Source organism: Nelumbo lutea, chromosome 3 (assembly GCF_056320005.1).
Source record: "Nelumbo lutea isolate HS-2025 chromosome 3, American lotus-T2T, whole genome shotgun sequence".
In the NCBI taxonomy this organism is placed as follows: domain Eukaryota; kingdom Viridiplantae; phylum Streptophyta; class Magnoliopsida; order Proteales; family Nelumbonaceae; genus Nelumbo; species Nelumbo lutea.
Window position 1 is genome coordinate 101,608,039 of NC_142686.1, and position 13,925 is coordinate 101,621,963.

The 13,925-nt window shown below is 34.9% G+C and overlaps 1 protein-coding gene across 4 annotated transcripts; it reads right to left on the minus strand.

The window, feature by feature from the left end:
• Window positions 1-717: 717 nt before the first annotated feature.
• LOC148867212 (uncharacterized) lies at window positions 718-9,453 on the minus strand. Of its 4 annotated transcripts, none has more exons than XR_016109502.1 (4): window positions 8,327-9,453; window positions 7,924-8,251; window positions 3,769-3,918; window positions 718-1,389 (listed from the first exon to the last, which is right to left on the minus strand). XR_016109502.1 is itself a non-coding variant. In XM_088976049.1 (4 exons), exons 2-4 carry the CDS (start codon window positions 8,451-8,453, stop codon window positions 1,170-1,172), a joined length of 675 nt encoding a protein of 224 aa, XP_088832175.1. In that variant the 5' UTR covers window positions 8,454-8,742; window positions 8,838-9,446; the 3' UTR covers window positions 718-1,169. The 4 variants fall into 4 exon arrangements, 2 of the variants coding, with proteins under 2 accessions (XP_088832175.1, XP_088832174.1); XR_016109501.1 differs by having other exon boundaries at window positions 7,924-8,742; window positions 8,838-9,450; XM_088976049.1 differs by lacking the exon at window positions 3,769-3,918 and having other exon boundaries at window positions 8,327-8,742; window positions 8,838-9,446.
• Between the last annotated feature and the right edge of the window lie 4,472 nt (window positions 9,454-13,925).

The following is a 13,925-nucleotide window of genomic DNA, read 5'->3' on the forward strand; positions in this document are numbered from 1 at the left end:
TGGGACTTTTTCTGTCTCCCTTACTCTTTTCAAACTACATCTTTGGCACCTCCAAACTAAACTGCCTTTTCTTCATTCACGTTTTGTCATTTTCTATTTCCCCTTCAACTGGTAGTTTAGTAGGGCATTACCTTGGGTTTAAGGGGTCAAGGAACAGATGTTAAGGGAATCCCATTTAAGCTGTCCAAATAAGCAGTGTTTGGTCCAATGGACATATCCAAAGAAAAAACGTTTCCAAGCTTCAGTTTCAGAGAAACAGAAAGGTGACTATTTTATACCTACTCGGAGACAGAAAACCAGCGGTAAAGAATGCCATGGTTTCTTTATTCCTGGAACAACAGAAATTCTGTTGTTTGCCACCAAACACCTGCTTAATTTCCAGAGAATCACTTGAAATCCATGTAAAATAGTTCCTGTTTTTCAACATCATGGCATTTGAATGCATCTACATGGTATGGTATTCCAAGTGGTTATACAAAAGGACCAAACTCTGTAGTAGACAAGTCTAATTTAAAACACAGCCATGCTCAATCAATGAACTCATTGATGCTCTATATTACCATTTCTTGGGATTCGAATTGGCTTCACCCAATGTCCAAACAATCAAGATGAAATTAATCAATTCCCATATGGTTCACAAAAACACCCTATCACATTCACCGAGTATTACAGAGCCAGACATTCCCTGGTGAATTAGTGAGCAATAAGATTCTGCAATTTATGAAGCAAAAGAACAACCAAAAGATGATGGCTTTTCTAAATCCACTGGAAGTTTCAAATAGTATCTTGAATTTATGAAGCAAAAGAACAACCAAGAATTATGCAGTCTAACCCATTTCTATCCAATTTTTATGATATACATATGTCTGCAAACACCCAAGCAAAATCTAAAAATATGATCCCTTGTACTCATTGCAGCCAAGCAATAATTGTCTGCACAACCTCATATTTAATGATACCATCTGTTCTCTGGATGGTAATAGTTTATGAAATCCAAATCTTAAGTTCTTAGAGGCTGGAATCAGGACCCACCACATCTCTTGAAATGCTGGAACTATAACAGAAGACCACCACCACAGACCATGAAATGCAATTATATGCACACATTCAACTGTGTATAGAGATGATGCATGGATAGAATCCAAGTGTCTTGTTCACAGACCCCAGTATCAGAACATATTTACACGGAAAAACCATGGGAGTATAAATGCTATTACCAGGCAAGCCATAAGGAAGTTACAAAACGGCTGTCCCCGCCAGCATCCCCTCCCCCTGCTTGAGAAGTTTGTACTGCTAGACCTGAATCTCCTCTCGTTCCATTCATCCATGAATCTGTTGTCCCCCACACCTGTAACATTTTTTGCAGTCTCCGCACAAATTTCACAGCACCTGCATCAATGAAAAACAAGACGACTTTCATATAGCATTTAATACTAGCCTCTTGTCATTACTTGAAAGTAACAAACTATTTATCAAGAGTCAAGACTGAAGCCTGAGGTTTTGGGTTTCTGTAATATCACTAGTCATTAAGAAACAATATGTCAGATTATTGCTATTGTTTCTGTTCTCTTTTTTGACATATTTCTACACAATACTATGGAGGGAATTATAATGCATTTATGGGAAATTTAAGGAAAAGAAATTATAATGCATGTCATGAAACTGAAGAACTTAAATATATTAAGGGAATTATTCTATGGATAATTCCCTCCTGTTGCAAAAGATATAAATCTATGCAGGGAATTGCTTTATGGGATATTCCATATCTATGGTCAGTTAACCGATGTTCTGGGTTGTACCAGCATTACTTAGCACTTACACTCAGGTCAGTTCAAGTTCAAATTTCAACCTAACCACTTTCACATTTCTTTTTTGCATAAATATTACCTTTGTCCCACTTCATAAACATCATTATCATCACTGCCTATTCCCAACAACTTACAATGTGAACAAAAACTGTCCTGTCACTCTGGTCCATCCAGAGTTTCCAGAACAAATAGTACGATTCATAAAAAGGCATGATGGTCAACTTAAATAAAATCTATAAAGAATTCTGATCTAGAGATAAGTAATACCATTTTAATGAAACTGCCTTGCGTAAGAAATCTTATTTGAATTGGCAAAGTATCAAAATGTCGTAACTGCAATTTAAAAAGTATACATAGTGTCCAATTTCATTATTGAACTCCATAAACACTATAAACAGCATTTCTGTTTAAACTGAAGAAACAGGTGTACTTTCTTGACAAAGTGGAACTTTCTGTAGAGGCATGAGCAGCATTACCTCCTAAGGTTTATCACTGTGCCTAGTAGGATGTCCTAATTAAGTATTTATATGGGAGGACTGAAGGACTCAATGACAAGTAAAAGGAATCTATCAATACTTAAAGTAAAACAAAAGTGGATAAGAAGAAGAAACAAAAGTTCAACAGCTGGCAAGTGAAAAGTTTAACAAGTCCTTAAATTGTTTATGGTAAATGCATGGCTTAACTAGTCATATTATTTTCTTTTCGTAAGACACGTTTCCCACACTTTATTACATTTATCCATCTTGTTGTAAAAACCAATGAAATAGTTATTGTTCTGGTCCTTTTCTAGGTATTGTACAAGCATTTACTTGGAAGCCTTCAATCAATAGCACTCATGGTGTAATGACATAGAATATCATAGAAATATTGCCAAGAGTAACCTATTTGAAACTACATTTTCATATTCAAATAATTTTAGACATATAGGAGATGTTGACTGAAATTGTAGAGCCATATCAGTAACCAGAGCATAGTAGATTTCTTGTAAGTTCAGTAGTGATAATAGATATCTATGTACCATCTTTTCAGAAAATTTAATGTAATAAAGGAAATATATTGCTTCAATTAATTAAAATATCATATAGGTCATGTTACACTTGGTGGTTATAACTGAAATACTTCTAGTAATGGACTAAAAATGATGCATGGACTCTGCAAACAGATGAAGTGTCTCTGACAGAGACACATCAGATTTGACACTATAAGAATTCTTGACGGATACTTCTACATAACATTTTCCTTTATCTCCTTTCTTATTTGATATAAATGACTAGCTAATATATGCAATAAATGCCATCTTTCTCAATAGAATGTTGTTAACAAACATAAACTTCTAAACCTTTTCCCATAGATATGAAATGCCATAGTTCAAAAAAAAAAAAATTTCTTGGTTTATACTTTCTATAGACGTGTTCGCAAAGTCCTTGTTTTACCTTGCCAAGTCAGACTCCCAGACACATGTTAGGTTCTGATTCCAGTGTCCATGCCCGTGCAACATTGTGGTCAATGGCTAGTCTGAATTATATTCAATTACCAAAATACCATACTTGTCTAATTATCAAATACTAACAACTTGTGTTACAAGACAGTAATTGGCTGCAACTTCAGCTTTCTGTTTTGACCATCAGTTACTTTAAGAAATATAAATAATATGCTCTTTCAGTTGCTTCACAGAATTTCTTTTTGATAAGTAATTGCTTCACAGAATTTTAGGATCAATATAAAAAAAAAATATCTATGTTACAACACAAGAGCTAGCTCATCAATCAAATCATAAAGTACCATTGGACCAAAATGATGTGGAGGTGCACGAAGACAGTTACACTTTGGAGTGTGTGGAATGAAAGAAATATCAACAATAAGAGCCAGATGTAAACATCACTTCGATTTAATGACAGTAAGGGTTACTAATTGAACCTCTACTATAGCTAAGTTTGAAGTAGGAGTGATTAGTTCTAACCTGGACTGGTCTGGCCTGGCCTGCAATTCCCGGGCTTGGGACTAGGTTTGGTGTCTAGATATGTGTATTCAGTGCCTTGCCAGAATGACATTATTCTTTGCCTCAAACCTTTTTTCTAGTGCTTGGCAAGAGAGGAGAAATCTTTCCATTCTGCCAATAAGAGCCAGAGGTAAACATCACTATAGACTTAATGACAGTAAGGTTTACTAATTGAACCTCTACTATAGATAAGTTTGAAGTAGGGATGATTAGTTCTAACCTTGCCTGGTCTGGCCTGGTCTGCAAATTTCTGGGCTTGGGACTAGGTTTTTTGTCTAGATATGCGTATTCAGTGTCTTGCTAGAATGACATTATTATTTGCCTCAAACCTTTTTTCTAGTGCTTGACAAAAGAGGAGAAATCTTTCTATTCTGCCAAGAAAGGATCCAAAACCTCCTCCATCTCCAAAAAGGTTTACATCAAACGGATACAGATACCGAAAAGAAGAGACAGAAAAAAGTGGGAAACAGGATTAAACATGCTCTCCCACAAAAGGTAGTTGTAGTTGAGCAGAATTTCATGCAGAGTATTGCACTATGGTGATCTTAACGGAATAAAATATTTAAATCCCTAACCCATGATCTACTTTGTCAAAAGTTTACCAGTTTTATAAGCCCAAAACAAACATGCTTATTGAGAAACTAGTTATATTTATGTTGCCTATTCAGGCAAGTAAAAGATTTCATCACTGATGTTCATGTTCAATTAGAATATCCACTCTGGTCTACATTTCATCTAACCCAACATAACAGATTTCAACATTGTCAAAGGTATACCAGTACCCAAAAAATAACCATGGTCATCAAGAAACTTACATTTGTATTGCATATTCAGGAAAACATAAGATTGCATTACAGATCTTCATATTCAATCAGAAAATTTGCCAACCTACAATTTTCTACCTATCATAGATGTGCTAAAACATCCTCCAGGATCCAGATTTCAACATTGAAAATGTTCTTTCCTTGCTTCAAACCTATGATTCTGCATGCTGACCGCAACAGATCAACACCATCAGAATGGAAATCCTTCATACTAGAGGAGTGAAATACATTTCACTGCCAGTTGCCCTTCTACATTTAATTCTCATGCCAAGAAGTGAGGCATCCATAATACATCCATCAATCATACTGCCTGGTATAGCACATCTATTTCTTTGATCATTGGCATATACCTGTCTTCATCTGTTCTATTAGATTGTTCCAAATGTTTGTGCACCAAATCATCTTAATAAACAAGTTTCTCATAGTGTGCAAAAAGGTAATTTCCATAAGTAATGACCCCATAGAAACCCAAGTAGCTGGCCTTTACTGAATAAGCTGGATCACCAGTAATTGATACTCTTGTTGAGGTATCCAGTGTTAGTAACATGATAACCACAAATGAAGTATAGAAATGAAACTACAAAATTACAACAAAAAAATATAATTATTTCTTCAACCAAATAATCCAATATATGTAGACATGATCTACATGTTAAATAATAAAGAAAAACAGAGATACCTCTCTAATTCTTCACTATGGTGGTCCTCAGGTCAAAAAATAATGAGATATCAGAGTGCTCCATTTTCACTAAGACTAAAGCCTCCATATATAACCAGAAGATTTGTTTCTGATCTTCTGGTAAACTAAGAAGAGTGCCCAGGAAAAATTGATGTGAGTTCAAACCTAAATCAATATTATGGGGAATTTTTGGTTGTTTGGGAAAAACAACCCGGGCTATTTGGGAGCTTCCCCTACATGATATGTTATCCCACTAAGTCCCTTGCTTATCTTTTTGGCTAAAAGAATTTTGGTTGCAACTCTTTTACCCCATTTCCATGGTAATTGTCATGCACAAGAAACTCAAAAACAGCCCAAACTCTTTTTTGTTTTTTTTTTTTTTCAAACAGCCAAAATCTTTCCCAACATTACAGACCCACAAGGTTTCTACATCCTGTTTTCCCCATTCATAGGGCTTAGTTTACAAGATGACGATAGTAAGGGAAATCTCTGGGAGTCAGGAAAAGAGTGGCTAACCTGTAAAGAAGAAACCTCAATAACATTTAAAAAAGGTCCAAAATCAATAAATAATTAAATAAAAAAATTCTTTAAGATTACTATAGAACCTGCAACCCTTTTTTTCATTTCTTTTTTGTATAGTAAGCCTTTTCAAAATTTCTATACATACAAATAACAATGTCAAATCAATTCCCCAAATATTTAGGCAGATATGCTTTATTTCACAAATGACTTCTTCGTGCCTTGAAACTATTAGTGTAGGGCTAAAATATGCTTAACTGTTCTCAAGTGTGCTCAACTGACATCTCCATTTCCCTTTCTCATCCCACCTTCCCCCAAAATGTTCCACACTAGAGTTTTACTTGATATCTTTTGGTAATGCAATCCTTAAAAGCAGCCCCACAGACATATGGGAATCACAGCATATCCTGGACTTGCAGCACATCCAGAATTGTGGGTTATCCTAGAATTGCAGTTAGATGGGACGCAAGTGTCATCTGGGTACACTGGTTATCCAGACTCGCAGTTAGCCTGGAACTGTAGCACACTGGATTTACACCAGGGATTTTGGAGTACTCACAATACCTGTCACATACATTCTCCGCTTTATGGGGCCGACCTGTTTCTGGGTTTCTCATATAAATACTATTTTGTATCTTGCATGGTAACGTTGTATCTTGAGTACCAAAAAAAGAGTAAGTGCAGGAGTGTGTGAGACACTGAGAGAAAGGGAGCTTCAGGTGCATTGGGAGCAAGGGTTTGAGAAAGGATGTGAATGCTGTGACTGAAATCTCTACCATTCTTTGGTTGATTTGTTCTCCTCTGACGCCCATGGACATAGGATTTAAGCCAAACCACGTAAACCTCTGTATGTACTTTGAGTTGCTCTGTTTTACACTTCCTTTCTGTTTTTTCTCTACTTGCAATTTGACAAATGGTTTCTAGTTCCTGTGTTTGTTAATTCCACATTTCCTACATAAACCAACATACCCAAATAAATGGGAAAAACACACATAAATTGGGATTAACAAAACAGTGCAATTCAACAACTCAACTGATGCTGCTCTGCTTGCACAATACAAGAAAGAACAGCACAACAATGTACAGAATGGAACCTTGTCCCCCTGTCAATGAAATAAGGATAAGGTATCAACATCTACACAACTACAACTAACCCCACCCACTATTTTCCATATTGGTGGTTATAAATTAACACGTAATAAAGCTAACACTCCCATGGAATAAAATCTAGCACTAAATGACAACAAACTAGAATAGTTTTTACAATCAAGCATCAACTACAAAATTTGTGCACATGAAAACCACCAGCCACAATCAATTTAGGCTACATTATACCTTGAAACTTGAATTTTGAAATATTAAGCTCTTCATTAAATCTTTAAGTATACAATTACATGTTGAATATAAGTGAAGATAAATGGCTCTTATAGATGGTAATTGAGTTAATGCAGTTAATGCAGCACCATGTTATGGGAAACTGGTCTAATTTGCCTTTAACACATAGAGAAATAGTGGAGAAACAAGGGCTGAGGACTGTAATTCTGCAAAAATAAGTGGATATTGGCTGTAAAAGAAGTAATTATCTGCTTACTTTCAAGAATCTGCATTTTACATTTTACCTGCATGACTAAGAACCTTTTCAAAATTTGTACAGACGGTGATAGCAGTTCTAAAATTTGCAAAATTGTTTTTAAGGAAAAAGGGCACCGGGTTTTGTGTACAGAATAAGATGATAAATGTTGACAAGCTCACAATAAAATGAGAACTTTTATGATCTACTAATCAAGATGTTTGCCAGAGATCAAGGGACTTCCTCCCATTCAAGATACTGGTTTTCATCCTTGATGATTGCCCTGGAACAACATGACATGGACAGTCATGCCTAATGGGCAATTCTATCATACAACTCAGAAAAGGAAAAATTAGACGAAGCATAGCTTCATTTTAAGGATTGAAAATTCAAAACTTATTATTCAAATCAAGAACATGTCAAAAAAGTTCAGGTCATTATGAGTTTTTGACTGAAATAAGATGGGATTCACTTTATCCAATAAAATCCAAGGTTCTTTAGAGCAAAAGAAAAGAAACAATTACCTGTTGCCTCTTAACTTAAACCAGGCCTCCGCACAGTGACGATGTGCAATGCCAAGTTCGTCTTTGCAACCGCAACCAAGCGTGATAAGATCCGAAACCTCGGCCGGGTGATCAGAGCCTGAACTTAAGTGACAGATCCTGCAAACTTTCTCTCCCTCCCAATTTTCGCTACTCAGCTCTCCATCCCCGCATTTAATATCGACAACACGCGCATGCTTCTCCGCCTCAGGAGCTTTTGTTCTCCGTTCTTCTGGAGACACCTTACTTGTCTCTAGCACATTGGCCTTAGTTTTCGAATATCCGCTTTCTCCGCTAACACTTTCACCCTCTGCAGGTGCTATCACAATTACCGTCTGGGAAGGAGCCGGATCAGTTTGCCTCAACGAAGTTTTCGAATACTCACCTTCACCACTAGCACTTTCACCCTCTGCAGCTGCTATCACAATTGCAGTCTGAGAAGAAGCCGGATCAGTTGGCTTCGACGAAGAATTCTCAACGGCCCCTTGCCGATCGCGTGTTGCATCATCCATTACTCTGTCACTCACATGCTCACCTTCTAACCACCTCTCTATTTCGGAACCTATCCAACTTTAACTTCCTTATTCTTTCACAGGTCTCAATTGATTTCACCTCATTCATGCACAGAAATGCAAAACCTTCCAAATCTCTCAATCGACAAAACCTCCAGCAAACCCCAATCTCCAACTGTCACTTCCCTTAATAAATCCTAACGGATCACGAAGAAAACAACCAAAACACCCTCGAAATAAATTATTCCAGTTCTCTGAATCAATCAAATCTCCAAAGTCCAACCTCTATCTGTCTCAGAAAAAATTCACAAAAAAAAAGATTAAATTAACAGTACAGATCTTTAAATAAATACCAAATTTTCACTTTCAATTTATCCGAAACACCTTCTTTCTCTTCCACGAACGAAAGCTCGAATTATTGGCTGACACTTCAATTTCTTACACCGCGTTCAGACTTAAAACGCGCTTTCTGACTATCTAATCTCCGCCGTGATAGATTGATCAGGATTCCAGTCATTCCACACTCAATCGTATAAAGATATTTTGACATCTTAGCTTCTTCTTAGCCCCTCTCTCTTTCTTTCTCTCTGACTAATCTCCGCCATTATTTTTCAGATTAGATGAAGATCAAAAACTGGACAAATTATAAATAATTTCAAAGAAATTATAAATAATTACAGAAGAAGATGGAATTGCTTTCGTAGGAAGACTTCGAAGAAAAACAACTTCGCGAGAATGATTTTCCTGTTTTCAATAAAAAAATAAAAAAGAACAACTTTTGCTTCCGTCTGGCGTTCAGATTCTCACTGCCGTGCCGAAGTCAAGCTTCTATCCGGCGTTATCCTTTATAAAGAACCCCCTGTGTTTTGTCTTATTTACAAATTACAAGAATCAAAAGTTTGTAGAAGAAGAGGGTAACAACGGTCATTCTGATAATCTTCCTCTTATACGGTAACACCTACTACAGTAATACATTACCTTGCTTGAGTGGTGGCGGGGAAAGCACAGGGTTCTGCTATTATGCTCAATTGTCTTATTTATATATTTTTCTTGATGTCCTATTTGACGGTCAATAATTGATGTGGTCAATGGACTTACCTTAGATTTGGATGGAGATTGATCGGTCAACATGATCATCAATCACAGCTTTAGATCCTCTTCATAATAGTAATTTGTTGACTCAGATGATATTATTTAGTGCAATATTGGAGTCAAAGTTTGACCCGATCGATGATGACTTGATGAGTGATCTCATCTCCACTCATTATTGTTAGTTTGTCACTCTCTCTGGTCCCTTACTACCGCAGTGGGTAGTTGAGGTCCTAGTCCACTAGGCTCTTTAACAGTAAGTTATTTTCGTGGGACCCACCTGATACTGTCGGCAACGGCAGCAACTCGGAATTGTGAGTTGCGAGCTGCGACAGGCTTCCGTCCGGCGTTCCACTGGTCCCACTAGGACCTTGTTTTTCATTTGACGGCCTGAACCACTCAAAACTTTTAACTAAAACAATACAAGGCCCCGACGCCTGCAGGCCCGGCCCATATACGCACTGGGCCAGTGATTGGAACCTGAAGCAACTTAATAGAGCTCAGATCTCCTACTCACATTTTCACCAGAAAAAAAGATCTCCTACTCACACCTACCCGCTGGACATTACAACTATATATATTGGGAAGATTTAGGGGTGCAAATTCGACCCAAGATCTGATCTTATTTGGTTGAATTTGGATCCCTCCGTTTAGATCAGATCGGATTCCAATCATCCCTTATCCGATTCGAGAAGATTCGGTCCAATATATTATATATTAATAATTATAAATATAATATATATATATGTTATTTATTTATAGTTATATTTTTTATATTATATTTTTATAAATTTGTTATATTATTTATTTTTTTATAAAAAGCATATATATGTGATGAAAATAATTAAAAAATACTTGTATTTTTTGTTTGTACTTTATTTAAATTAGTATATTTTATTTTTCTTTTAATAATTTTATTATTTTTTTAAGAAAAGAAGTTGGATCAGATTCGAATATACCTCTTGATTCGAATCCGGTCCGATCCATTTGCATCCTTAAGAACATTTTTCATATTTACATGTTATTATTTTATGGGGAGATGTTCCTAATGCACAACTATAGTGTCTTTTAGGTATGTATGGGTAAGATTCTTGTGGGTAGGGGTATCAATTGGACTGGATTTGGTCCAATCTAATCCAGCCCCAATGTGAGTCCATTACAAATGGGTCTGGTCCAATCTAGTTCATTGAATATTTTGGACCAGTCCAATCTATTCAAATTCGTTTTAATTTAGATTGGTTCCAACTCAAACATGGTCCATTGATACATGTATTTTTATCTTCTATTAATGGATCAGATATCGACTCACTCCAACCAAATCCAATATAAATTCATTACGAATGAACCAGGTCCAATCCAATCCAGTGAATACTTTTGGACCATTAAGTCTGGATTGGTCCAATTCAATATGTCTTATTGGTCCATCCAAGCAGTCCAAATTGGTTTTGATTTGAACAAAGTCCAACTCAAAACCAGTCCATTGGCACCCCCTATTTGTGTGTAGGAGATCAAGGTTGAACCTAATAATCCCTTATACTCAAAGCTTGAGCAACCTTAAGCCTAATCCAGTGGAAGACCATTTTTGTAATGGTATTGAAAAGAAGAAACAACTAGCAAATATCTATACTATATATAAAAGTGTGAATGCAATATGAAACTTTTTTTGGACTAATATTACCCTCTACTTATTTGTTTGGGAAGGGTATAAAAGTCATTTTATTACATCTTTAGTGCTAGATTTAATGGCTACTAAAATGCCCATAATTATGTATTTAGCCCATCTCTAATGGTAAGGTTGAAAATGTAACTTCATTTATTACTTCCCACCTCATTTAATCCCCTCTCATTAAGTCTTATACTTGAATTATTAATTCTCATTTTTCTCATTAAATTATGTGTCAATATTTACACTATTATTAAAAATATGAATAAGATTGTGGAACTTTCTTTTGACTAAAATACTTATTCTTTAATTTAGTCTCTAATTAATCATGAGGTTTAAATTGCAAATTGAACTACTACTTTTCATCACATTCAATTCCCTCAATTTAAATCTTACATTTTTTGGATAAATAAACAAAAAAAATACACCAAAAAGATTAAATATTACTAAAAAAAAAGAATCTATCCAAACAATTAGGCCTATCAATGATACTTGAAACTTCAAAACTTGATTCAGTTATCACATATTTGGATAAAGTGTTTATGTAATTAGATTTGGATTTTCAATTCGTATCCAATTAATGATAAAAAAACAAATAAATATATATATATAAACAAAAAATAAAAAATATATAAAGTTTATAGAAAAAAATGGATACATTATTACTATCATTATCATCATCTAGAATTACTATATGCAAATCAAGTATCTTGATAAAGAAAGAGGATCTCAAGTTGCATTAAGGGGAGTGATGCCACAACATGGTTGGTTTTGTTTTTGAAAACAAAAACAACTCCCATACACCATAGTCTCATGTAAGCACAAACAATATAATTTTGCTGATGTGGTAGTTGTTTTTTGTTTTTGAAAATAAAAAACCAACCATATTGTGAACACTCCTAAATGAAAACCTCCACTTAGTCAAATGATTATCATGGAAGCATGTGCCCATAATTCCATGTCAGCACAAACAATATAATTTTGTTGATGTGACAATTGTCTTTTGTTTTTGAAAAAAAAAAAAAAAAAACCCAACCATATTGTGGAAAACCCCTAAATGGAAACCTCCATTGAATCTAATGATTATCATGGAAACATGTGAAAAAACAACATCATAGAAAACCTAGATTTAGGGCTATAGTCGAATTGGATGACAATTATATCCAGCTTCATTATTGAATCCTTGGATCTGAAATTTGGTATATAAGACTCTAATCCATTTTATTGTCCTCGAAATGACAACAATTGATAAAAATCTTAAACAAACTACTTAATTTTAACTTGTCTATAATAAATTATGTAAATGTAAAATATTAAATTTATTAATCATATATAAATACACACACACACACACACATATATATATATATATATATATATATATATATATATATATATATATATATATATATATATATAACATAATGGCAATTTTAATCATAGAGTTAAATCTAGGTTTAGTCTTATTATTAATTTGATGAACATCTAAACTCAGGTGTCAAATGACTTTTAGAATCCATTGGCAGCTCTACTTAGATTCACATGTAACTAGATGCAAATTGTCTTAGAATCAATAAAACAAATGTGAGGGGGGTGGAATATTAAAAAGCCTTTTATTTTTTATTAATAATAAGAATTATTAAATTAATATATGACAATTATTTCTAATTTAGATAATACATATATAGAGAGGATATCCACGTCTACTCATGAATCTTAAATAATCGTTGAATTGTTATATCTTGGTGTGGGTTGGGAAATGTATGAGCTTATCATACCACCAAAAACAACAACTTGAGTCCAGGTCAGGCCTCACCGGCAATACAACAATCAACCAATATAATAATGACATTTTCTTTTTGTTTTTCTTTAGTTCAAAAGTTATTTAATTGTTGCCCGTTTGGTGGTTGCTTGAGTTTCGTTTTGTAAAGACTAGTAAATTATTTATTTTTATCAACTTGACGACGAATAATAATAATAAAATCTCAAATTTTGGTTCAGCATTTCAATGAACCAACGGAATCTTAGAATTGATTTTTTTTGTGTGTTTTCATTGAATTTGTAACAAACGTCCCATGTATGATTCCCATGCATTGAATATTATTCATACACGCTACGACGCCTGTCTAAATAGAAGTACATCCAACATACACATGACGCATGTTTGCCTTCATGATAAAACAAAAGGGACATGTGAGGTGTGAGTCATATGACTCTATTATAAACCCAAACTCTTCTTTGTCGAGTTCAGATCTTGGCCAAGACAAGGTCCCAACAACCGGTTTCCAACATCCATTGCAGCCGCATGTTGGGAATATATTGGCGATATGTTTTTTTGGAAGATAAACAAAATATATATTAAATAAAAGAAAAATGTACAAAGTTGTTGTAAAATAATAAAGAAGGCACAATGGAACTTATCAGTAATTACTTTCTAAATTGAAACTTGTAGGAGTGTGATGTTGCAAAATCTCGAAACTTGGAAATTGTAGAGAGAATGAGGGCTGAGTCGTGCCACTTGGTCACTCTCCTTAAAACCACGTTTGCCTCCTATGGTGCAATCGGATGATCGCAAACATGCCACTGGTAGGCGTACACTCGCATACCAAACCTCCGTAAACCACAGAGAGTTGATGCTCAGATTGTCAAAAAAAAAAAAACAGAAAAGAGAAGACTGTCGAAAAACAATGTGTTGTGTGAAAACTAGGTCGACCAACACC